A 24,115-nucleotide genomic window follows, 5' to 3' on the forward strand; every position below is an offset into this window, starting at 1 on the left:
TGAGGGAATTACAAGTGGGAGGTTTCGCCTCCCTCCAAAGCAAAGAGGAAAAGCAGCCACATAGTACTTAAGATAAACATCTGAACACGGTATCTCTCTCTGCTAACGGGCATGCGCAGAGCGCTGAGCCCAGCAATTTTAGAATACATATAGTTCCCAAGCACAGATGGAACCTTCTCCAAACTTAACCAAGTTTGATAAAATTCTAGCCAAGTTTTACCATTAGAAGATATACATTTATCTCAAGAATGTATACAATTAGAGAATATTAAAGAACATACATTCTTAAGCATTCATATACATTTACCAAATTTGACCGGAATTGACCATTAGCAATAACATGGTAACAAATACCAAAGAATTGATTTCTTAAGACCACAAAGCAATAAAGCTAGAAATCAAGTTTTTAAAAGACACCCTTCTATTTGGAAATTTGTAAAGGTACTCCTAACAGAGAACCACAAAGGAAACTGGCAAAACAGAGCTGATGAACAGGTGAGTCGTATTTCCATCTAGGATGTAGAAGTGTATGAAAGACCTTTACTCTTGCCAAAACAACAAGAAATTCTGATATGAACCAAACAATTACACCTTCCTTTAAAGCCATCCAAGACCTGTGGATACACAAAGAGCTAAAAGAACTTAACCGTGGAGTGGCAGTGCCTTCCTAAGTGAGCAAAGAGCAGAAGACACGTTCATCCCTGGGGCGAGTCACTGAGGCTTCAGGGAGGACGGGCGACGAGCTGCCAGAGAAGGACCGTCTCTGCTCAGACCAGGAGGAACCGGGCTTCAGAGACCTCAGGGCTGGAGCACCAGGTTGGAGTCTGGAGGAGCCTCGAATGTAACGATGATCCTCTCCACTAACCCTAGAAATTCTCTGACAGAATAAGTGGAGACCGAGGGGTGGGACCAGAAAGCAAAATATATCAAAATCTTAAAATCACACAGTTTCAAAGTGTGATTTCCAACTCTCATGGTCTCATGGTCTCATGGTCTCACGGTCTTAAAATTTTCGTCTCATAGTTTTAACATGTCCCAGTTCAGAAGTCCAGCAGCAGTTGGTACCAGGCCTCCCTGGATGGAGAATTGTGAACCCAACCACTGGAGCACTTGAAACAGTTGGTAAACCGAAATTTCTGAAAGTTGAACCAAGCCTCAAGCAATGTAAATTTTATAAGCTATTCTTGGTGGCCAAGAGAGTCGGGGCTGAGCTGAAAAGTGAAGAGGTACCTCACTGGACTCCTGGAGAGTTTAAAGCCACAACCCACCCGCAACTTGCTCTGTTTCTAAGTGCTTTAAACTGATAAACCCTTCATCCTAGCTGTCTAACAGAGTAAAGCTTTCCTCTTTCTAAAAACTATCAGCTTTAGGCAAAAGTTCAGGCATAAAATTTAAAAATTACAAAATGTGCAAAGGCACCAGATTATCAACCCATAAAAAGGAGAAAAAATTGTCAATAGAAAGAGACTCACAGACTACCCAGGTTTGGAATTATAAGGCCGACTTTTTAAAAACTATGATAAACATATTAAATAATCTACAAGTAAATATGGATGAAGTGGATGAAGAATTTCAGGAACGATTTGGAAACTGTAAAATGAGGACAAAATGGAAATCTTAGAACTAAAAATACTGTATCTGCAATAAAAAAAAAAAAACTTACTGGATGGGACTAATGCAGACTGGATGCAGCAAAAGATAGGATACATGATTTGAAGACATGCCTGAAGAAACGAAGCAGATGGAAGCACAGAGAGGAGAGAGAGGAGGGGAAAAGGTGAGCAAGCGTTAGTAACTTACGGGAGTATCAGGTCAGACACATGTGCAAGAGGATTCCCAGAAGGGGAGGAGTGAGAAAATAGGGCCGAAAAAATATTTAAAGAAATATTGTTGGATAATTTAACAATTTGTTAAAAAACACAGATCTAACACATAGATCCAGGAAGCTCATCAGACCCGGAGCAGGATAAATACCAACAGAACAACACTTAGACACATTGTAATTAAATGCTGAAAACCCATCATCAAGGGGAAATCTTAACATACAGGGGCAGCAATAAGAATGATGGTGGCTTTTTATCAGAAGCATTGGACTTCAGAAGACAATGGAAAAATATCTTCAAAAAGTTAAAGGAAGAAAAGTCAACTTAAAATTCTATATACAGCAAAAAATATCTTTCAACAGGAAGATAAAGTAATGACATTTCCAGATAAATAAAAGAGTAGACTCGCACAGATGCTATGCAAGAAATGCTAAAGGGAGGTCTAGAGTCTGAAGGGATATGGTATCAGGCAGAAGCTCAGATCTACAGAAAAATGAGCACAGAGAAAGGTTAAATTTGTAAGTGTGAATTTCTTTTAAAAATTAGCGACCACACACACACAAAAAAAATTACTGACCACTTAAAGCAATATATTGTGGGATTTATAACAAATGTAGCAATAAGACATATGACAGCAAAAGCACAAACTGCGGAAGGGAGTAAATCGAATTATAGCATTTAGCATCATAGCTTTATAATGCTAAAGTTATAAATTTGAAATTATAGCTTTAGCATTTCCTGCATAGCATCTGTGCTAGTCTACTCTTTTATTTATCTGGAAACGTCATTATTTTACCTTACTGCTGTAAGGTTCTTACATTGTTTTAAAATAATAAACTATTGCTTTAAGATAGACTGTGATAAGTTAAAGATGCATATCGTAATATTGAGAACAACCACTAAAAATAACACAGATAGGTATAACTAAAAGTTCAATAGAGGAAATAAATGGAATCTAAAATAGAAGAGGAGATAAAAGGAAGAACAAAGGTACAAAGGTAGGGCAAATAGAAATTTTATGCCAAGATGATAGATTTAATCCAGCCATGTCAATAATTATATTAAATGTCATTAAGTGAATTTAACATTCCAACTAAAATACAGAGATTGTCAGGCTGGAAAAAAGGCAAGACCAACTAAATGCTAGTTATAAGAATTGCCCTTTAAATGCAAAGACAATCCAAAGACTGGAAGTAAAAGAATCAAAACAGACATACCATGTGGTCTGAGAAATGCAAAGCAAGTGACAAGACACAAATTTTTGCTTACTAATGAGCAGAAAAATAGACAGGTTAGTATTCAGAGCAGAGAGAGTTCAGTACGATAGACAAGGTGACGCTCTTCTCATCGTGGTGAAAATTGAGATGACCTCTCTGGAAAGCAGTTGTTTTAATGAATGCAGAATCTTTAAATTGTCATGCACAATTTGACTCAGAAAGTTTAGCCACAGCAAGTGATCTAAAATGCAGGTCCAGGGCTTCCCTGGTGGCGCAGTGGTTGAGAGTCCGCCTGCCACGCAGGGGACACGGGTTCGTGCCCCGGTCCGGGAAGATCCCACATGCCGCGGAGCGGCTGGGCCCGTGAGCCATGGCCGCTGGGCCTGCGCGTCCGGAGCCTGTGCTCCGCAATGGGAGAGGCCACAGCAGTGAGAGGCCCGTGTACTGCAGAAACAAACAAACAAACAAACAAACAAAAATAAAATGCAGGTCCAGATTCATTCCCAATAATATGTGTTGCAATGTTACTTATAATAGTAAAAAACAGGTATATATTTTAGGAGAAAGGTTAAATCAATAATGTATAAATATGATGGATTAGTATACACAGATTGTGATATAATATTAAGCCAAAAAAAGGTTGTAAGTTTCTTTTATACCTGTGTTTTTTAACATACATTTTAAAAACAAGCACAAGGGACTTCCCTGGTGGCGCAGTGGTTAAGAATCCAACTGCCAATGCAGGGGACACGGGTTCAAGCCCTGGTCTGGGAATATCCCACATGCCGCGGAGTGGCTAAGCCTGTGCGCCGCAACTTCTGAGCCTGCGCTCTAGAGCCTGCGAGCCACAACTACTGAGCCCACGTGCCACAACTACTGAAGCCCATGTGCCTAGAGCCCGTGCTCCGCAACAAGAGAAGCCACCGCAACGAGGAGTCTGCTCGCCGCAACTAGAGAAAGCCCACACGCAGCAAGGAAGACCCAACGCAGCCACAAATAAATAAATAAATAAAACAAGCACAAGAGGACATGCAGTGACCTCAGCGTGTTGTGCTGTTGAAGGCCCGTGAGTGTGGATCCAGGGCAGTTTTGCTTGTTCTACTTTCTTCGCTTTGGAAACACCCCCAATTAGCAAGATAGAAAGGAAAGCTTAAAAAGTTGGAGATCAAAGGTGATGTTGTAGCCCATGGCAGCCCTAACTGGCTGCTCCGGACCTGGGTGTGTAATTCTCAGCCCTGGCTGAGACCTACAGACACTGAGGAGGCAGCAAGCTGCGTGTGGCAGCCAGACCCCATGCACAGAGCTCAGGCCCAGGGCACGTTGAAGAACACCTAGGCACCATCTGGGAGGCTGGTCAGTCTTCCTGCAATTTGAACAACTATGTTCAGGTGCTTCTGGAGCCTGGTAATACGTTGTTGAGCGGACCACCTGGGCACCATCCTCTGCCACAGGGTCAGGGAGACAGGACCCCAACAGGCAGATAGTTGGGACGGTGTTCCATGGACACACGCAGAGGGAAGCTCGTCCCGCTGTGCCCAGTCAGGCCCAGGAAGGTCGCCTGCCCCCTTGCCCAGGACAGCCCGGACAGTGGATGGTCTGCACGGAGCAGCAGTGTGTGACGCTGTCAAGGGCCCAGGGAAGCTCAGCAGAGGGAAGCTCGTCCCGCTGTGCCCAGTCAGGCCCAGGAAGGTCGCCTGCCCCCTTGCCCAGGACAGCCCGGACAGTGGATGGTCTGCACAGAGCAGCAGTGTGTGAAGCCGTCAAGGGCCCAGGGAAGCTCAGCAGTAGTTTTCACGTTTAATCCACAGCCAAGCCCCTGTTCTGGCTTTTCCAAGGGACCAGAAAAGTTCTGTTTTGTTTTGTTCTTAGTCACCCAAGCGGGAAAGGAATGCTGCGATTTTTGGAATATTGTAATAACTGATGTGATGCGTCTATGATGATTGAAAACCTGCTGTGATCTTGTGACATGCAGGTTCCTGAACCGCTTTGTGAAAGCTCCTTATAAAGAAAGACTCTGCACTTGTTTTTGGCAGCTGAACTGTAGCTCTTAAACAGTGCAGCCCACCCACCTCCTTTTGAATAAAAAAGCTTTGGTTCTAACACCTCTTCCTTGAAACACCTCAAACAACCTTTTTTTGATTTGTTTTGGGTTCTTTTTGGGTTTTTTTTTTTTGGCTGCACCGCCCGGCTTGTAGGATCTTAGTTCCCTGATCAGGGACTGAACCCGGGCCCTCAGCAGTGAGAGCATGGAGCCCTAACCACTGGACCACCAGGGAAGTCTCAAACAACCATTTAGAGAAGGCGTTGAAATGGGAGAAAGAAAGCTCCTTTTCAACCTGGAGTTTTCTCAGAACTGGAACTATTCAGAACATGACTATATTTATAGCATCTGTTGAATTTGGATTCCAGAGGAGTAGAAAGATTTACAATCAAAACTGTAGAGTTTGCCTTTCAGAACTGTGGTGGATACGTGTCCGCTAACGATGAGGGCAAAAAAATTACTGTCTGTTAAATGTTTTTTTAAAATCTCGCAGTAACTAAGGCAAAAATAGGACCACAATTCATAGAAAGAGCAAAAGTACATGAGAATTCACAGAAAACAAGCATCAGGAAACCGTTGGCTTCACAGTCACGTGATGTGAATTAAAACAACAATATTCCACAGCATACGTGTTAATTCAGGAAACAGTTTCTTGATGTAAAGCCTTACGCTGCTAATCAGTGGGCACGGTGATACCTTACTGTGATACCCCACTGCTGACAGTATGTCTCTTGAGGACAAATTGGTCATACTGTCAAGAATCATAAAAGACATTCATAGCCTTTGATCCTGTAATCCTAATCCCAGAAAATGATAATTTAAAAGAATATCATGAAAATGATATCATGAACATGTTCCTTGCATTTTTAATTTACAATAGAAATCCACAGAAGCACTGTTGGTTCTGACAATAGAGGATCGTTAAGTGGCCATGAGGATGGTAACTGAGTAACAGAAGTGCTCGCTTAGGGTGACTGCTGACAAGAATACCAAATTCTGTCTACATTACTATTGCAGTTTAAATAACTAATAATAATAAACAGTGGATAAGGGCACAGAAAAGTTAAAAGTCTCTAGAGGTATATTAGAATGAGTTTTTTTTTTTTTTTTTTTTGCGGTACACGGGCCTCTCACTGTCTGTTGTGGCCTCTCCCGTTGCGGAGCACAGGCTCCGGACATGCAGGCTCAGCGGACATGGCTCATGGGCCCAGCCGCTCCGCGGCATGTGGGGTCTTCCCGGACCGGGGCACGAACCCGCGTCCCCTGCATCGGCAGGCGGACTCTCAACCACTGTGCCACCAGGGAAGCCCTCTCTTCTTTTTCATTTTCTGTATTATTTAATTAGGGTTTGTGCAGTAAGTCAGCGCTGGAGTAGGGAAAGCTGCAAAAAAAAAATGCTGGAACTAAACCCAAACAGGAGAATGTGATCCCGTTTCAGAACCTGTGTCTGCAGCTCTGGCAGGTGGGCGTCCCACCGCTGTTCCCTAACAGCCTGACACCCTCCTGCCCCACGGAGACACTGGCTCATCCACCCTGAAGTCGAAACCTTTTTTCTAGAGCAAGTTCTTCTCAAAGAAGTGGTTAAGGACTCACCCCATCATCGACAGCTTGGTTGCAAACTGCAGTGACCCCTTCAAATAAGCAGAAAGGACGGCTGCTGTGGGTGGGAGCTGGCGTGATGTGGGGGCCCTAGATCGGGGCCCTAGACCCGTGCCCTCTCACCATGGTCCCCACCCTGCAGTTCCAGAGGCTGGGGGCTGCCCGTGGGTGCCGCGAGCTTAGACCAAGGGCTGCAGGGGCGAGAGGGTGAAAGCCCAGCCCTGCCCAGGTGGGGCCGGCCCTGGGAGCGGCTCGCCCCACAGCCCCTGGGGTTGGGACTGTGCCTGCGGTGTCCCCCATCCCCAGCTGCCCGCCTCCCCCAGCCACCCAGGAAGAGCGGTAGAAATGCGTTTCTAACGCCCTGTCTTCAGTCCTGATGCCCTTGTTGTTCTGGGGTGCTGGGGGCCAGTCGCCCACCCTCCTGCTGGACAGAGGCCAGGGGCTCTGACAGGTTCCGCGTCAGCCGCTAATCTCCCTGCATCCCTCTCTTGCCCCAGGCCAGGTACGCAGGCCTCCTCTTCCTGCACGAAGGGTGGCCGCTGTGCATCCACGAGAAGGTGGTGGTGCAGCTGGCGCCCCTGCGCGGAGTCAGGCTCAGGCCTGGGGACTTCTACCTGCAGATCACTGTGGCGGCGGGGAGGCAGCGCGCCAGACTGGTCTTGAAACGCCTTTCCCGGCTTGGACAAGGCTCGGAGGAAGTCATTGTCCCTGAGACCATGTACGGCTGTGTCTTCACGGGAGAGTTCCTGGAACTGGTGAACGGGGAGCAGAACGGTGTCCCCTTGCAAAACTGCTTGCTGACCTCGGGCTCGGTGGTCTACCGCACCCCCTGGAACAACGTCACAGACCCTGTCTTTGTCCCCGCCACCGGAACCAACCTGCCCAGCTGCCCCAGCGGTCCTGGGCCTCAGCAGCCGCCACCCGACAGCGCCTCGGAGGCTCCAGCCCCGGCACCAACCGTGGCCAGCCCCGCTCCCCAGGGCGGCACACCTTCCAAGCACACCCCAACCCTGCCCCACTGCGGTGGGCATCCCAGCAGTAACCAGCCCCGCCATCTTCCTTCCCCAAGAAGGGCTGAGTGCGAAAGCCCCGGGACCCTGTCCGGGAGTCCCAGTGGAGGCCTCAGGGGGGTTGGCCCCTCAGAGCAGGACCCCTGGGAGTGTCCTGAGAGCCCTGAAGGACCAGGAGGGAGGCTGGACCCCATGGACAAGAAGGACGGCTCCAAGGCCCTCGCCTTCCACGCAGAGGGGGGCAGCCCGAGCTCTAGGAGGCGGCCACCCAGAACCCCAGCCAGTGTGGAGGCCAGACGCTGGTTCAGGAAGTCCTACATGGAGGCCCTGCAGAACCCTATGCCCCTGGGCTCCAGCTCTGAGGAATCCATCGGGGATGAGGCCTGTGGCTCCCAGACCCACGGCCGCAGGGCCAGGGGGGCCGGGGCAGCGGCCAGTCTTACCCAGAAAGAGATCCCTGGCCCTGCGGGAGACCCCCAGGAGATCCCGAGACAAGAGAATGGTCCAGGAGCTGCAGGGAGGACCCTTCCCAGGAGGTCTCGATCCTGGGATAGGTCCCTCAGAAGCTCCCGAGGTGACACCTGGAGGGCCTCCCAGCACTTAGCCAGCACCAGGCCTGGGGGTCTCCTGGGAGGACAAGCTGTGGGGACCAGAACCACAGGCTCCAGCTGTCCAGGCACAGTGGAGAGTCCCAGCTGCACAGAAGAGGAAGGTAAATGTCCACCCCCGCTCCCCTCACCCTCCCCTCCCCCACACACTCCCCTCCCCCCACACTCCCCTCCCCCACTCTCCTCCCCCCCACTCTCCCCCCCCCCCACTCCTCCCCCCCACACTCCCCTCTTCCTCCTCCCCTCTCCCACCTGTGACAATTGGTCTGGTCACTTGATTCAGTAGAAGCCTGTCTCCATGTCCGTATCAACTGTTGAAAATGTTTACATGTATTCATTTCCGGGGCTGCCACAGCAAGGTACCACAGACTTCGTGGCTCTGAACAACAGAAAATTATCCTCACGGTTCTGGTCCTAAAGTCCAAGATCAAGGTGTCCCAGGGTCCCACTCCGTCCAGAGGCTCCAGGGGAGGGTCCTTCCTGCCTCTTCTGGCTACTGGAGCCCCAGGCATCCCTTGGCCAAATTCATTGCCCTTCACCCTGTGTCTCACTGTGCCTCCAAGCTCCCTCTCCTTTCTCTTGTAAAGACACCTATCATTCAATTTAGGGCCCACCCTAAACTTCACTAGTTCACTTCTGCAAAGAGCCTTTTCCAAATAAGGTCGCATTTGTGTGAGAGTGAAGCCCCCCTCTCTGAGGAGATGCACGAGAGCGAGGACCCATCTCTGAGGAGATGTGTGAGGCTGAGGCCCCACTTTCTCTGAGGTGGTGCTCAAAAAGGAGGCCCCCCTCTCTGAGGTGATGTGTGAGGGTGAAGCCCCCCTCTCCGAGGTGACGTGTGAGGGTGAAGCCCCCCTCTCTGAGGTGATTCTCAAGGAGGGGGCCCCCCTCTCTGAGGTGACGTGTGAGGGTGAGGCCCCCCTCTCTGAGGTGATGTGTGAGGGTGAAGCCCCCCTCTCTGAGGTGACGTGTGAGGATGAAGCCCCCCTCTCCGAGGTGATGTGTGAGGGTGAAGCCCCCCTCTCTGAGGTGATTCTCAAGGAGGGGACCCCCCTCTCTGAGGTGACGTGTGAGGGTGAAGCCCCCCTCTCTGAGGTGATTCTCAAGGAGGGGGCCCCCCTCTCTGAGGTGATGTGTGAGGGCCAGGAACCCACTCTCTGAGTGATGCTGGTGGACGTGGCCCCTTCTCCCTGAGGTGATGCTCAAAAAGGAGTCGCGATGATGCATGAGGACAAGGCCCGCCTCTCTGAGGTGACGTGTGACAGCGAGGACCCTGTGTCTTAGCAGATGTGTGAGGTGAGAACTTGTCTGAGGAGATTTGTGCGGGTGAAACACCCTCTCTGAGATCATTCTTAAGGATGAGGAACCCCTCTCTGACGTGTTGTGTGAGGGTGCAACCCCCCCTCTCTGAGGTGATTCTTGAGGTCCAGGCACCCCTCTATGAGGTGACACTGGAGGGCAAGGCCCCATTCCCTTTTGTGACAAGTGACTCGAGGACCCACTCTCTGAGGAGATGTGTGAGGGCGAAAAGAAACCTTTCTCATTGAAGTGGTGTGTTTGGAGGATGAGGCCCCCGTCTCAGAGGTGACACGTGCGTGAAGATCCCGTTTCCCAAGAGGTGTGTGAGGCGAGGAAGCTCTCTCTGAGGCACGTATATGGCCAGACCCCCACACTGAGGCGATGCATGAGGGAGGTGCCTCCCTCTGTGGAGAGGCGTGTGAGGCAGCGACCACCTGTCTGAGGTGATTCCTGAGGTCGAGGCTCCTCTCACTGAGCGGCTGTGTGAGGGTGAAGCCTCCTCTCTGAGTTGACGTATGAAGCGAGGACCCTTTCTCTGAGGGGACGAGTGAAAGCGAGGCCCCCTTCTGACATGATGGCCGAGGGAGAATCCCTTCTTTTACGCAGCGTGGAGGGTGAGGACGCCCCCTCTGAGGTTATGTGTGAGCTCGAGGCCTCAATCTCTGGGGTGATGCAGGAGGTTGCGGTCACGATCCGTGACATCATTCGGTATAAAATGTTTCTCCCTTGGGTGTTTTCTGGTTGTCAGGATCTGAGAACCCGTTTAGTTATGTGATTTATTCATTACTCCTCAGGAAAAGCCTGACCTGCAGATGTGCTCACTGACCTTTCCCACCAGAAATGGGACAAGTTCACAGGTCTCCTGTTTTCTCCTTGCATTTGTAGCTGCCTTCAGGCCAGAGAAGCACGTTATCGTTGACCAGGTCTCTTTGCTTTGTGCAGCTGATGTCTCTGCAGAGGGCAGCAGCGTCCGAGGAAGCAGCCCCAGCCGGTGTTCGGACCTGCTTGCTGAGCCGCTGTGCCCCGAGGGTGAAGCGTGGGCACCTGGCGCAGGAGACCTGCCCAGCCGGGCGCCCAGGCAGGAGCTGGAACTCAACCAGGAGCTACTGCAGTCCGGGGCGGTCACCCTCCCAGGTGAGCAGGGCTGTCTTGCTAACAACACACCACAGGCCAGCGGCTTCTCAACAACACAACTTCACTTACCACGGCCCTGGAGGCTGGATGTCCACGGTCAAGGCGCAGCGTGGTGGGTGCCGGTGAGGGCCCCTTCCTGGTTCACAGTCAGCACCTTTTCACCGTGTCCTCACATGGCAGGTGGGCAAGGGGTCTCTTTTATAAGGGCATTAATCCCATTCATGTGGGCTCCACCTTCAGGACCAAAGCCCCTCCCACAGGCCTCACTTCCAAATTCCATCAAATCAGGTATTAAGATTTCAGCATATGAATTTGGGGGGTTACAAACAGTCAGAGCATGGCAGTGGGCCTCACCCTCCCAGGTGAGCTTGGCTGTCATCTGCCCAGGTGAATGCCGGGCTCTACCCTCCCAGCAGATCTCACATCTAAGCCGGTAACTCAGATAGTGTTTGCAGATCCTGGCTCCATCTCCTCGAGCTTGAAGCCGCGGGTGTCCCTGTGGGGGCTGCCCCCTTTCACGATGGCCCCTTGTTAGTTCACAGCCTCTGGGACCTTCCCGGGTGGAATCTGGAATTGCCCACAGAGGGCAGAGAGAGACCGAAGAAAGAGGCCACGCTCCACATTGGCAGGTGGCAGGTAACTTGTACACTAGGCTTGTATGGGCGGCCTCAAGATCTCCGCCCCGCCCGCCAGAGTCTTAAAGTTCACCTGGAGGGAGGCCTTAACTGGGCTCAGTCATGTTACTCTCCAGTCGGTCTCGATGCCACACCGTTATCTCCAAGGTGCGTCTTGAGGCAGGTTCCGGGAACGAGGAGGGCGGAGGAGCACAGGGGCCTGGGTCCAGCTCGGGGGTCGGCTAGCGGTCGCATCGTCTCAGTGACCTCCTCCAGCACCTCTGTTTCTGCAGGAACCCGAGACCGTCAGGGAAGAGCGGTGGTGCAGGTCTGTACAAGGGGCCCACTCTGGTCCAGCGAACACATGTCCAGTGCCGAGCTAACCCGTCTGCTGAAGTACCTCCACACCATCCCCAGGTGGGACTGAGCCAGCCTCCAGTTTTCAGACCCTTTGAGGATAAACCCAGCTGAGGTGTAATCTCGGGTGGCTCCCGGGCTCCGCCGTCTGGCGCGTCACTGCGGCAGGTCCCGTCTCCCACCTCCCCCTCCTTCCGGGCCCTCGTGCCGGGCTCTCACGTGCCGCCCCCCACGCACCCTGTCCCTCCCGTGCACCTGGACCCCTGTCCTCCGAATGCAGGCCTGAGTTCTGCGTTGCTCTTCCTTGTGCAGTACTGGCTTTAGGCATTATTTGTCTACATGTTTTATGCTCCACGTCTTTCTAAAAAAGATTTGAAGTGACCTTGATTAAAGACACGAGCTGATAGAAACAGAATATTTAGTATAACCGGGAGAAGAAATTGTACAAATAGGAGGTACCTGGTGCCAGAAAGCAGGAAAGACTGACCACGAACTAGGCCTTGTGGCATCGCTGGGCCTCCGGGCAGCCAGCAGCACACGCGCCAGGAAGAAAGTGCACCGGCCCCTCCAGAGCCGCACCTTCCTGGTGTGGAATTCCAGGGGACCTTGCCTCCTGCGCCCTACACAAGGAAGCAGACACGCTTGGGTGACCCTCCCCAGGGCTCTCCACGGACCAAGGACAGAGATGGGGGCGGATGGAGAACCGGAGTCACGCGCATTGTTTGGGGCCCCTAACCCCCAACAGGTGCAGACGGGCTTCGGGCTGCCTCACGGCCATCAGACCAAGAGCCTCCACGGTGCCGGGTGGACGTAGCCCCAGGGCTCAGTCCTAAGGTCAACGGCCCAGGTTTGAATCCCGGCCCCGAGTCCCAGCCCTGCCCTTGGCTGGAGTCGGTAGTGTCCTGTGATGGAGGGATGTCTCATGGGTGTGCTAGAGGGGCTAGAAATAATCTCTCTGCAGTCCCTAGAGTGAAGTCACATGACCTCACGTGAGAGCGTGCTGGGTGACTCATGGCCACGTGTGCGCACGTGTGGGAACATGCTACCTGGTGTGCCCTCGCGTGACGTGGGAGCGTTCCTGGTACGTGGGAGCGTTCCCACCCGTGACCTCATGCTTGTTTGTGGGGTATTGACTTTCTGTTGAAATTTTTTCTGAAGTAGCACGGGTACAGTCAGTGTGGGGACACACAGGCAGGAAAGGACTTAAAATGCTGCATCCCCCCAGGCTCCTTCGCAGAGCGAGGCTCGCAGTTACCTGCAGGGCCTACTTTCACTGTGCTGAGCCTAGGATTTCAAACTTATCTTTCAGCAGAGATTTCAAAACATAAGGAAACGACTCTGAAAAAAATTACTTTCATCCTTGCACTAGTTCATACTCTGTAAGCCTCAGGTAAACACCTTCAAAGCCCTAGAATAATGGCATTTTCTATTTACCAGAAGCTTTCCTTTGACCACTGCAGGGAGGTCCTGGTTGACCAGGGCCCCCCGAGAGAAAGGAGTGAGACTGCTGTGGAGCCTGTGGGACCGGGGCTGAGCTGGACGTCCAGACCCCTGCTTCTTCCACTTTGCCACAGACGGTGCAGACAGTGCGCCGCTGCTCACCTGCACATGAAGACCCGGGAGAAGAATGTTTCTGAAGACTTAGGGGAGCTTGTTCTGGAGCCCGAAGGTTTGTCTGGTTATTCCCCAACAAGGGCTGTAACCGTGAACGTCCTGATAGAGAGCGGCACCGGGAGAAGCCACTGCCCTCAGCTCTTGGGAAGAGGCACCTGAGATGCCGCACCTTTGGGGGGAGCGCCCGGGAGAGTCTCATCGTCGGTTCCTGCAGGTGCGTTACAAGGAGCCCCGCATTCCTATGAGTTGGCCTCGTGAAAGGACTACCATCAAACTCTTAGATACACAGAACCTTAAACTCGGAAAGGATCTTGGCTGTTATCCATGCACCCTCCTGCGCCATGCAGGAATCCACCCATCCATCCTGCCATCCACACTTACCTGGGAATACAAAAGGGAACAGCAGAAGTTCCTGCCCTGATGGAGACACACAGGTGAACCCGAATTGTCGCAGCTCCCATGGTGAGACAAGCCCACAGTGCCGAGAGGGACTTCCCAGACATACTGTGTCCTGGAGGAGGGAGAGGGTTTGCAGACAAGAGGGGAAGCAAGAGCACACACAAGGCCTGGAGCCGTCGGGCACTTTGTGAGGACGGAAGACGCTGTGAAGACAGCAGGCCCCCCTGGGCCGAAGACCATGGCGTGTGGCAGGCCGAGCGGCCTGCAGCTTCAGGAAGACAGTTCGGAGGCTTCCGCAGAAATGCAGACCGAGACATCCAGGCAGGTCTGCACAGCGGCCTGGGGTGGATCAGGGACCCCAAGGGGCCAGACTGGGGGGCCTGGAGGCTGCCTGCCGCTGGGAGTGAGGGCGAAGCAGAGGCGTCAGGGGATCCAGAGCAGGGGCAGGCAGAAGGGGAGGGGATCTGCTCTGGGGTTCCAGTTGGTACCAATGTGGATGCAGGAATGAGCAAAGGGGTCCGTCTCAGCCACTCAGGACCAGGGTCCAGCGGCCGTCTGACCCCGGGAACAGCCCCCAGGAAGGGCGGGGCTGTCCTGCCAGCCGCCAAGTGGGTGACATCGTAGAGGAGAGCCTGTGAGTCACTGAGCACGACTGCCCCTGTGGTCCTGGTGAGGCCACTTGCCGGGCTCTGGGGCCACGACTGACTTGGCAGATGAAGGGAAACCCCAGGGCCGGGGGCGCCAGAGAAGGGAGGCCCACGACGACAGAGCGAGATCCAGCCGTCCCTGCTGGAGGCCTCCGGTCTGACCGGCAGGGTGGACACAAGACCCTCCGGCGAAATGCAGCATCTCGCCCAGCTCCTGACAGCACTGACCAGGACCCGTGTGGCCAAGCAGGTGGGCACCGAGAAGTCCCTGGGCAGAGACATAGCGTCCACCTGCCTGCTCCCACCTGGGCCTTGAGGAGCCGCCAGCACCAGACGCGTCAGCTTGGCCTCCGCAGCCCCACTTCTGTCCTCGTACCTGGCCTCCCCAAGAAACACCCTTCAAATGCTCTTTAGCAGTTTTACCCCAAATGGAACACACCTGACTGGGGGGCGAACAGGAACATGGCACTAAAGCTGTGCAGCTCTGCAGCGTTGTGTAAGCAGGCATCAGGGCCCGGGCTCAGCGCTGCTGCGTGTGCATCTAGAGATCAGCGTCCAGACAGGCAGCTGAGTTAGAACACCCGCTGACACCGGAAGCTACAGTGGAAGGCGGTTCCCGGGGACACTGAAAGTTCTGAAGAATGAATATACCAACTTGTCCCGGCCTATTATTCTTTCCTATTGAATCTGGAACTGAAGCTTCTGATCACACAATACAGACAACGGGGTTTTCAAAAGCACGTGGCGAGATTTTTAGTTTCAGGGGATGCTCTGCAGCCCTGCATCAACCCAAACACACAAACGAGTACAAAGACTCCCAGGAACCTCTGGCTCCTGGATGAAGGCCCTGCTTCACTCACCCAGAGCTGCACCTGCGTGGATGTCGGTGGGCAGGAGAGAGAAAGCAGACCTCCCCACCGCTGGTCCACCACAGTGAGTCCCGCTTGCCCTACCTCCAACTGAGAAGCAGCTGATTCCTCAGGAAGCGGAAGGCGGATGTGTATCAAGCCAAGAGTCCCGAACTCGCAGAGCCAAGAGCATCTCGGTGGGGACGCGTCTCGTGGAGAGACAGGGAAGCTCGCTCTGGACAAGATTTAACACGTCCTGTCTTTCTTTCTCCAGGAAGGAGGTGCGGGAGCTGGGGCTGGTCATCCTGGTGGACGCACGCAAGAGCCTGGCCGCCCCCGCCCTCTCCCAGGCCCTGGCAGCCCTGCAGGTGAGCAGGTGGGTCCCGTCCTGGGGCGCTGAGCTTCTCCAGGCGCAGGGGGTCGGCGGCCGCCACCTCCCTCGTGTGAATCTGGAGACGTGGGGAGGGGCCTGTGCCTAGAGGTGGAAGGAGCAAAGCAGGTTCCTGCTTCTGCCCCCTCCCGGCCTCGCTGCAGACCTTCAAGTCCAGCTGGCCAGGGTCAGCCGTGCAGACGTTCTGCTTTGTGCTCTGACTCAGCAGGAACGGTGATGACGTCCCTTCACACCGTCTCCGTGTCTCCTGTCCGACTAAATCCGGGTGCAGGGTAGTTAGTCACCCTCCCAGACAGGAATGGAGGCCTGCAGGGGCGGCCGCCACTCACTGTGGGGTGCGGGCCCTGGTCATTGGGCGGCCAGGAGTCCCGGAGCCCTCTGGGACGGGGTCAAGGCCGGTGGTCTAGCGGTGGCCTCAGGAAGCCCCAAGCCTGGATTCCAGGTCATGAGTAGAATCCAGGGAGTCCCTGGAACAGGGAGAGAGGCACCACTGCATGTTTCAGGGACCCAGGGCCAGATGGGAGCCTGAGAACATTCAGTCTCCCTCAGATGTGTGCACACAGGGCTCCTGTGTGCCAAGCGCTGTGCTGGGGTCCGGGCTCTCAGAGGCACCTGGAGCTGCAGCTGCTCCGGCGGCTCCTGAGCACCGTTTCCTCTGTTCCATCTCTAATGGTACAGCACTGGTCACTGTTCTCACCCAGGCGCCTGCATTTTAGGGACGCCGAACAGAAGTTCTTTCAAGGAAAGATTTAGTGAGTGAGGTTGGAGCAAGTCTGACCAGCTGGAGAGCAGAGTCTGGGGAACGCAAAGAGGGGCCCAGCAGACAGGCTCTGCACGGGGCGGGGCTCGGGGGAGGCCAGGCCGGAGCGGCCTGGGGAGAGGCTCCGAACTTCCAGGCGAGGGGAGAGGTGGGCACAGCGTGCTGTATGCCGTGCCGCGTGCTGTACCGCGTGTGTGTTGTGTGCGGGACGGAGCAGAGCAGGGCCAGACAGCCAGGAAGACGCAGATGCACGTCTGCACACTCTGCGGGCGTTTCCTAAAGCGGGAGGACTGGCAGCTCTGCTCCTTTGGCATCCGATGGGAACGTGAATATCATCAACCATGAAGAGCCCGTGGAAATCAGGGCTCCAGCCTCAGGCGGAGACGAGCGAGCCCTTCGCAGAAAGTCTGCCGCGCTTCCCCACCCTAGCTGTTGACCTGAGATCTAGGCAGATCGGACCTGGCCACTTACCGGTTTCCCCAGCATTTCTTTTTGTTCAGACTTCCCTTAAATCCTGGGCCACTCGGGTCCCATGCGGGAGTCAGGCCTGAGAGAGGTGGTCCCTGACCACCCACGCAACTCCCAGAGCAGAAGCTAGGACCTGGGGAAACGTCAGCTACGTCTGGGACCTTTTATGACACGCTAATAGTCTAAGGAGCTTCATGATGGGGTTACGAGAGGAGATCCAATTCTTTTCCATGTCTGGACATAACTGTTCCACAAAGCTGGCTTTCAGACAGCCCTGAGGGCCTTGCAGAGAAAGCTGGCCTGCAGACCTCTGCCCTGTTTTTGGCTCAGCTGACAGCAAGATTTCCGATGCAAATGAGAGGAATGGAAATGAGCTGGAATTTAAGGATCATGTGTCCATTTTCAATTTAAATTTTGAGGGATGTATAAAAGTACTTAAATATTTTTACAAAGGGCAAAAAATCTCAGCTGTTCTTCATATCTACCTCAAGTAAGTATACTTCAAATTTGTTAAATTATTAAAGTTCAGATACCATAAAAAGCTTTCCATTTTGAAAAGGGAATAGTGACTTTTTTCCCTTGGTGGAAGAAACTCCTGAGACTTTGCGCATCCCTTACCCCACTCACAGCAGGTAACTATTACCTTATTAACATGGTAATTGTCATAAATCATTAACTGTTCTCTCTTATCTGAGAATTAACATTAATTCTCTTTGGAATAGTAACAAATCCTAATAGTAAAAATTCACTCAAATAGGAATATATAAGAAATATAAAACACTTTTCCAAACTGTTTGTAGTTTTAATGCAGGATAACTCAAAATTTTAGCTAAACTGAGTAAGAGAAATAGAATATGGCTCTAAAATAGGAAAACAAGATTGTTCTTTTCTGTGGCTTTTCTATGGCTTATTCATTCAACAAATATTTACAAAGTGTCATCCACAAGAAACCACTGAACAAAAATATAAGTACATAGGATGAACTTAAAATAGATAAGATATCAGTTAGTCCTGAGGCTCATCCAGTAAATTCATTTCAAACTAGGGGATTACAAAAAAGCCTAAAATTTGTTTATAAGAAAGTATTAAAAAGTAAAGCCTTAGGGAATATGAATGAAGAAACACTGGGTAAATAAAAGCATCTTATTGCGGAATGATCTGGCCTCAGTATAATCTAGCAGACAGAAACAGGAGTTTGATTAAAGTCATAAACACTCTCTAAAAATAAGATTTTTTTCAACCAATAGAGTTGGAACAATTGGACATCTGTATGCAAAAGAAAAGAGAAAAAAGAAATCTTCAACACATACTTCATATGATATATAAAAATTAACTGGAAATGGATCTTAGACCTACATGTAAAATCTAAAACTGCAAAACCACCAGAAGAAAACAGAAAATCTTCATGACCTTGGTTTAGTCAACTATTTCTTAGCTCTGACCCCAACAGCATAATCCGTAAAAGAAGAAAATGATAAATTGAACTTCGTCCAAATTTAAAACTTCTCCTCAGAAGACATTGTTACTAAAATGAAAATACAAAGCCAAGACTGTGATAAAATGTTTGCAAAACACATATCTGAAAAAGACTTGTATCTAGAATATATAAAGTCTCAGAACTCAATAGAAAGAGAAAAAAAGTCCAGTAAAATATGGGCAAAATATTTGAACAGACTTTACCCAAAACAATTGATGAACGGGAAATAGGCACATGAAAATATGGTCAGGGCTTCCCTGGTGGCGCAGTGGTTGGGAGTCCGCCTGCCGATGCAGTGGACGCGGGTTCGTGCCTGGATCCGGGAAGATCCCACATGCCGCGGAGCGGCTGGGCCCGTGAGCCACGGCCGCTGAGCCTGCGCGTCCGGAGCCTGTGCTCCGCAACGGGAGAGGCCACAGCAGTGAGAGGCCCACGTACCGCTAAAGAAAAAAATATATATATGTTCAACGTCTTTAGTCACTGGAGAAATGCAAATTAAAACCAAAATGAGATCACACATACAACTACAACCACAAACTTGACAAGAACAAGACCGGGGTGTTGCTGGTGGGATGCAGGACAGTGTAGCCACTCGGGAAGACTATTTGGCTGTTAGTCACAAGCTAAACATACACTTAACCATAGCACCCGGCAAACCAATGGCTGGCTAGTTACACAAAAGAAATGAAAACACAGTGTCTACAGGCTTTGTTTATGATGGCCAGAAACTGGAAACAACACACATGTCCTTCATCTGCTGAGTGAACGACAAGACTGTGGTGCCTGCAGTCGAGGTAACATGATGAGCAGTGAGAGGCGTGAGCTACTGACCTCCCAGCAATGGGGATGCGTCTCAGGGCACTGTGCTAAGTGAGAGAAGCCGATACTGCACTGCATGAGTCCGCTCATATGATATATGGAAAGGCAGTTTACGGAGACAGAAAACAGATGGGTGATTGCCAGGGACTGCGGAGCTGGACTACAAGGCACATGAAGAAATGTGCGGGATGCTAAACCGTCTTATTTCTTCATTGTGGTGGTGGTTACATGACCATAAGTTATGTCACAACTTAGGGAACTGTACACAAAAAAGGGTGAATTTATCCTATGTTAATTATAATCAATAAACCTGATTACCTTAAAATTCATAAGGGCAAATAATTTATATTCACAGCAAAGGCAACTACATTTTATGCATTTTAGGAACTTTTGGAACATATCAAAGTAGAACCAATAAAAATTGGACAATTTTATTAACTCAATGAAGTGAAAAATTAGAAAGCTAATCAGTATTTCTTATTGCAGAACACATCTCCTCCCTTAATTCATAGTATTTTGCTGCTGGTGGATAAAGAATCAGCATTTAGGCCTGACAAGGATGCAACAATTCAGGTAATGGTTTTAGACTGACTGATGACTCTGACAGATAGACCCTGAGTGATGCATAAAATTAAATATTAGGGCACCTAGATGAGATAACGCACGAAAGAATTTCTGTAAGATGTAGTTGCTTCCGTACAGGAGCCCGGAAACCTGTCTCCAATGCCTTGAATTCTTGCAGGACCCCTGCAGAGCATAACATTAGAAAACTTTTAAAAATCTGGTTTTTCTTCTCCACCTCATTTGTTTTCTTTCCTTCTCTTCTTGCTTCTTTCTCTTTTATCTGAAAATGTCTTTACCTTGCCTTCATTCATTTTTTTAAAATGTTCTCTCTTCCCCTCAGATTTCTTTTCTGTTTTTCTTTATTTTTCTTTACTTATTTTTGGCCATGCCACGTGGCTTGCGGGATCTTAGTTCCTGACCAGGAATCGAACCTGTGCCCCCTGCAGTGGAAGCACAGAGTCCTAACCACTGGACCGCCAGGGAGTTCCCAGCCTTCATTCTTGAAGGATATTTTCGCCAGATATAGAACTCTGGCTTGACAGTAGTTTGTTTGTTTTTTCCGCACTTTAAAGATGTTGTTCTGGTGTCTTCTGGCCTTCCTAGTTTCTGATGAAAAGTTCATAGTAAAAAAGTTCATCTATAGGAAATGTGTCATTTTTCTCTGGCCACGTCTAAGATTTTCTCCTTCTTTTTTAGCAAATTGACTATAACGTGACTCGGCATGGTTTTCTCCTTATTTATCCTGTTAAGTTTGGCTGAACTTCTTGAACATTTACGTTTATGTTTATCACCAAATTTAGGAAGTTTTCAATCATTATTTCTTAAGAGTCTTTTCTGCTCATTCTCTCCTCTCTTTCTTGATTTCAGTTACACATACAGTAGTGATATTGTCCCATAAGTCTTTGAGAATCTGGGAGGTTTTTTCACTTTTTTTCTTCTCTTTTCTTCAGATCAGATTGTTTCTCTTGACCTATCTTCAAGGTCACTGACTCCATTCAGCTATTAAGCCCATCCAGTGAGTTTTTTAGTTCAGATATTGTGTTTTTCAGCTATAAAATTTTCAGTGGGTTTTAAAATAGATTTTCTATGTTTCTGCTGAGATTTCCTATTGTCTCATTAATTGCAAGCATCTTTTCCTTTACATCATTGACATAGTTATAATAGCTGTTTTAAAGTCCTGTCGTAATTAATTACAACATCTGTGGTCTTTCCTGGGTTGATCTCTGTTGATTGTCTTTTCCTGAAGCTTCAGAATAGTCACATTTTCCTGATTCTTTGTGTGTCAAGTAATTTTGGATTACCTTTTGAACATTGTGACTATTCTGTTGTAGAGACTCTGGACTCTATTATAAACCTTCACAGAATGCTGTTTTAGCATGCATTTAACTTGATTAGACTGAGTAGGTCCAACTGCACACAACTGGAGCTCCCTTTCCCCAGCTTTCTCCGTGGGGTGGATATTGACCTTCACGTTCTGCCCCAGCTCTATCCTCTGGCTGTTTAGGCCAGAAAGATGCCCATTTTCTATCAGAGCTTCAGCCACTCCAGCCTCACCATATTGGCAGCCTGCCTTCAGGCCAAAGCCACAGAAACAGGGAGCCACCCCATGCCAGTCCCTTTACCCAGTTTCAGTTGCCTCCATGGTGGCTTTGTTCACCCTCCAGAGCTTTCGGATGGCTGTCACTATACTTTATCCAGAGTCTGGTTTTGTCTGGGGAGGTTCAACTCTGCCAAACCAGAAGTAGCTCATCCTTGATTCATCCTCTCACTTTTCCCTTCCTCGTCCTGCCCTTTCCCTTTTCCTGTTAACATCGTGCCGTCTGTTCTTCCCCAACTTTTCCATTCTTTTGGTCTTTCCTCTATTTCTCTTTGCTGTCTCTCCTTTCACGTCTCAGTTAGATTCCTGTGTCCACCCACATATACTCCAGTAATGCCACCAGCAGGCAGGATAGCGGAACCCTAAAGTTGCTTCTCAATCCTCTCAACCGAGTAACCCAGCAGTTTTCCCAGGAGTGAGCCATTCTAGTGGTTTTTCCCGAGAGCTGCGTCCATGGCCATGACCAGTGAATGCCTTCCTTGGCAGTGTGAGCTGGTGGGTTCCCTGAAGGCCCTGCACAAATTTGTCGACAGCTCCCAGCTGACTGCAGACCTCGAGGGCTCCTTTCCCTACAGCCACAGTGCCTGGATCTGCTTCCGTCGGGTAAGGCGCAACTCACAGCTGCTGCACATGCCAGTCTCCTGGGCTTCTCCTTAGATGGATTTTTTACTTAAATCAGAAAAGGGCATCCCCCCACCAAGTGTCACACCTGTCATAGTCGCCATCAACAGTCTGTTTCTGGACAGCCACACCATGGCACCCTTGAGAATGCCACTGAAACCCCTCCCTGGGCAGGGGAGGAACTTCTATTGATGTGCAGATGTCACCGGGCGGCCGCACGGCAGGCTTTGCAACCTGAGATGGGTTTAAATGTGGGAACTCACAGCTGCTTGTTTCAACATCTAACAGAACCTGTCTTTATGTCTCCTGGCTCTCAAACCTCAATAGAAGCTGGAGCCCTTCACCTCAAACTGCGAGGAAGCCATTGTTTTCCTACAAAATTCAGTCCACTCCCTGAACACCCACAGGACCCCAAGCACAGCACAGGTGGGTTCTCGTGTATTTTATTTTATTTGACAGATAGGTGGGAACACAACAGTTGGGTCAAAACCATCATCCTCAGCAAAAATTTTCAAGCCCTTTTTCATTCATAGATCCCTTTCAATTAGCAAAAAACTTCCCTTGTGACCAAAAAAATCCCACTCTGCCCAGAAAAGAAACATCACCACTACATTTGCTGACATGCCACCGAGGCACAAGTGATTTGCTGTCAGGAGACACAGAGGTGGACTGGCTGGAGGGACCTCGACAGCCTAGGAACCAGGGCCCTGGAGATGCCTCCCGGTCCCAGGGTGCGCGGTGAAATCCACGGCCTCGTCTAAATGCCAGCATCTCCTCCTGCTGCCGCCTTTAAGCTTCCCTCTTGCTTCTGCCCTCAGATCTCCCTTCCCTTGGGCAAGGGCATCTGGAGCTGTGCTACGTTCCTACGGGGACTGGGCGGCGTGTGGGGTGTGCCAAGCCCACCCACTTGTAGCTCGGTTGACAGAGCAAGGACGTGGGTCACACTGACGTGTCCATTGGCGCTAGGCTGGGAGGACTGGAGGAGGGCTTCCAAGCACGTTTCTCCTACCCCGGGCAGGAGGTCGCAGAGTTGATCGGCAAGCACAGGGCGATGATGAAGCACGTCCTGGAAGACGCGCGGCTGGTGGCCCTCCGGCTGGAAGGCGGCACCGTGCTGGCACGGCTGAGGAGGGAGGAGCACGGCGCCGGCCAAGACTACCAGTGAGTGTCCCGCTGGGGCAGCGCTGGACCGCAGCCCAGCCGGGGCGATTCCCAGTGCTCTGCCCAGTCACGGGAAGCCCGTCTTCATCACCTGCAGTGTCTCCAAGGAGTTCAAACCTCCATTCCTCTGACGGACACACTGTGACTGACCAGAGATTAATTCCCTTTGTAACTGAAGGAAGCCTAGCAGATTCCTTGGAAGGCTCAAGTGGAGAAGGGTCACTTCCTGGGATTCAGCATCCGTCCTAACCAAATGCTTCCTTGCCTGTTGCCTCCCGGGCACCGGGTCCACCCACCCACATTTCCCTGCCACCTCCGGGGTGCCCGCACCTGTGGCTGGCAGGGTGTTGCAGCTCACAGGCGTGTTTATGCTCTGCTCAGGCTGTGGGCCTCCTCGGGGGCTTCCGTTTTTGTCAGATGTACAGAGTGCAGCTGGTGTTTGTAACCAGGTGTCACCGACTCGGGGCTTGCTGTGAACAGACACTCCGACAGCTGCCTTCTCTTTCCAGGGACACCATCGAGGCTGCCTGCAGGCTGTACGACCAAGTAGACGAAGAGGTCCACAGGCTGGTCCTCGCCTCCAACAGGTGTCTGCAGGCACTGGAGGAGCTCCAGGAGCGAGGACACCAGTCAGGGCTCCAGGGGGGAGGTGACCAGGTCAGTGTCCGGGAGAGGTGACCAGTCAGGGCTCCAGGGGGAGGTGACCATTCAGGGCTCCAGGGGGAGGTGACCAGTCAGGGAGCCAGGGGGAGGTGACCAGTCAGGGCTCCAGGGGGAGGTGACCATTCAGGGCTCCAGGGGGAGGTGACCAGTCAGGGAGCCAGGGGGAGGTGACAGTCAGGGCTCCAGGGGGAGGTGACCAGTCAGAGCTCCAGGGGGGAGGCGACCAGGTCAGTGTCCAGGAGAGGTGACCAGTCAGGGAGCCAGGGGGAGGTGACCAGTCAGGGCTCCAGGGGGAGGTGACAGGGCTCCAGGGTGGAGGCGACCAGGTCAGTGTCTGGGAGAGGTGACCAGCCAGGGCTCCATGGGGAGGTGACAGGGCTCCAG

At 51.2% G+C, this 24,115-nt stretch overlaps 1 protein-coding gene across 1 annotated transcript in view; it reads left to right on the forward strand.

The window, feature by feature from the left end:
* The window catches only part of PLEKHG4B (pleckstrin homology and RhoGEF domain containing G4B), a 65,763-nt gene that overhangs the window by 25,226 nt on the left and 16,422 nt on the right, over positions 1-24,115 (forward strand). The window contains 9 exon segments of the mRNA XM_079917323.1: positions 7,178-8,402; positions 10,540-10,731; positions 11,639-11,762; positions 15,485-15,578; positions 19,612-19,698; positions 21,773-21,889; positions 22,235-22,333; positions 22,926-23,068; positions 23,578-23,725. Coding sequence (XP_079773449.1) covers positions 7,178-8,402; positions 10,540-10,731; positions 11,639-11,762; positions 15,485-15,578; positions 19,612-19,698; positions 21,773-21,889; positions 22,235-22,333; positions 22,926-23,068; positions 23,578-23,725 — 2,229 coding nt within the window.

This window comes from Stenella coeruleoalba, assembly GCF_951394435.1.
Source record: "Stenella coeruleoalba genome assembly, chromosome: 3".
In the NCBI taxonomy this organism is placed as follows: Eukaryota; Metazoa; Chordata; class Mammalia; order Artiodactyla; family Delphinidae; genus Stenella; species Stenella coeruleoalba.